Source organism: Tupaia chinensis, unplaced genomic scaffold (genome assembly GCF_000334495.1).
Source record: "Tupaia chinensis unplaced genomic scaffold, TupChi_1.0 Scaffold144276_1, whole genome shotgun sequence".
Classification (NCBI taxonomy): Eukaryota; Metazoa; Chordata; class Mammalia; order Scandentia; family Tupaiidae; genus Tupaia; species Tupaia belangeri.
Genome location: NW_006204133.1, coordinates 7,039,107 through 7,041,293, shown reverse-complemented (window position 1 = coordinate 7,041,293; position 2,187 = coordinate 7,039,107). Strand labels below are relative to the sequence as shown.

Genomic DNA, 2,187 nt, shown 5'->3' with positions numbered 1-2,187 from the left:
CGTGTAGGACTTCTGAGACACGTTTTCTTCCACATACTTATTCATCGTCATTGCACAAGCCGTGATGCTGAAAGAGCAGACACGGGTTCTACTCAAACACCTCAGTGATCCTAATCACAACGCAAGTCAGTGCTTAACTCCTAAATCTTCCCTTCTGCCCATGACAACAATATTATTGACAGATTTTTCAGTTTTTTTAATGCCTGAGGACATGTGCATGAGCCAGACAGAGAGAGAAAGAGGGAGAGGGAGGGAGGAAGCAACTCCCAGTGGAGCTTGGCCAACCTGCAATCCCCTTTCTTCCAATTCTCTTTCCCGTCAGGATTCTGAGAACATAAACACATGCACCCGGCATGTTTTCAAGCCATCGCGGCCAGAATTTAAATTGCAGTCAGCCATGTGGGATCTGGCTTCTTCCATTCTTAACCACTGCACTATGGGGCCAGCTCTGTTGATGAATTTTTATTAGTGCATGTGCTTTGCCTGTAAACTCTGAAAATCCTACCATCTCTGGGGTCTTTATTAATATGCATGGCTTGAATTGTATCACTTCCCCAGCTTTTCAGTCCCCTCAGTTCTTCTTAGCCCAGAATCGCACTCTCAGGTCTGTGGACACTGGCACCATCAGCTCTCCTTTCAGCATTTCCAATAAAACAAGTCCAGAATAATCTGAAGTGTGTTAGCTTTGTAAAACACTGATTCTCGGGCCAGTCACAGTAGTACACACTGATACACACTGCTACCAGGCAGACTGAGGCCACATGGGTGGCCAGGGTTCTATTTCCAGTCTCTCTTAACAAGCTGAACACAGTGTGTTTTCAGTCTCAGCAACTTAGGAGGCGAAAGCAGGAGGATCATGGCATAGCGAAAATCTAAGGCCACCCACTGTGGTGCTGTAGTGGAGCCTGTGCCCTGCAAAGCTGGAGGCCTTATGGCAATTACAGGTTTGAATGCTCAGGTCAGCCTGGAAACACACCAGGAACACTCGGGGGTACCCAGGATCCTGTGGCGCTGGAGGACAAGGGGAAGAGGGACCACAGCATGAGCGTATCCAGCCAAGAGTGCTTTCTCACTGTCTCTCTCTCCTGTGTGCACTATCATAAAAAGAAAAAAAAAATCTGTCCTCTATATTTATCCTACTCTAGTATCTAAAAGTCCTAAATTAGCGTGTAAAATCCTAAATTCGAAATTGAAATTCCTCCCTTGTCACACTTCCTCCATGTCTCCTCCCCCTACATAACTGACCACCAAGTGTTTTCCACTCTTTTTTTTTGGGGGGGGGGAGTGGTTTGCAATAGGGCGTGTGCGCTCGCTAGACAGACAGACAGAGACAGACAGAAAGCAAGAAATCATCCCCCAGGGGGGATGGCCACACCGCAATCCCTTCTCCATTCTCCTCTCGGGATCCTAGGCATGCATGCACATGCGCCCAGCTTGAGTTTTAAGCACCAGGTCCGGGACTGGAACCACAGTCGACTATATGGGAGTCCAGCAACATAGCCATTATGCTAACTGCTGGTCCCTCCACTCTTCATTCTGAATGTCTCTTGGATCCACTCACTCTTTTTCAGCCTAATTACTTAGTTCTGGGTCCAAAATTCCATTTGTCTATTTTATCCACTTCTGGGAAATGCAAACTGTATTACTAAGCTCAGAACTCCTAAAGGAAGAAACTCTTCGGCTTACTTATCCCAGCATTTCCAACCTGGAGGACCACAGAGCCCTTTCTCCCCACTGTCACATCTATTTCACTGGAAAGGGAGGGCTCTGGGGGCGAATCCACACTCCCCGGTTGGACACCGTAGGCTCTCCACACCCTCCCTCAGTGGGCATTTCCACTCTCACATCCCCCTTCTCCACGCTGGCACAGGCCACAGGGGCCCTTGCCCATCACCATCTCCTTGCCTTACTGCTCACATGGGCTTCTCCATGTCTCCAATGCTGCCCCTGGCTCACACAAATGCCAGGAAATTTGGGATGAGCTGAGTGACAGCTCACACTAGGTCCCCCCTAGAGACACAGTTACAGAGCCAACAGATGGCATGGTGGTTAAGGTGCTGGATTCCCATACAGCTGACCATGGTCTGAATCCCAGACCTGACAGCTTAAAAACCATGCCAGGTGTGTGTGTGTGTGTGTGTGTGTGTGTGTGTGTGTGTGTGTGTGTGCCGAAAACCCGGAGAGGAG

The 2,187-nt window shown here is 48.9% G+C and overlaps 1 protein-coding gene across 1 annotated transcript in view; it reads right to left on the bottom strand.

Moving 5' to 3' along the window:
- Nucleotides 1-2,187, bottom strand: part of SLC9A2 (solute carrier family 9 member A2) — a 128,180-nt gene that overhangs the window by 42,772 nt on the left and 83,221 nt on the right. The window contains exon 5 of the mRNA XM_006166648.3: nucleotides 1-67. This exon is cut by the window's left edge and continues 184 nt beyond it. Within this exon, the coding sequence (XP_006166710.1) occupies nucleotides 1-67 (67 nt within the window). The remainder of the gene's footprint in view (nucleotides 68-2,187) is intronic.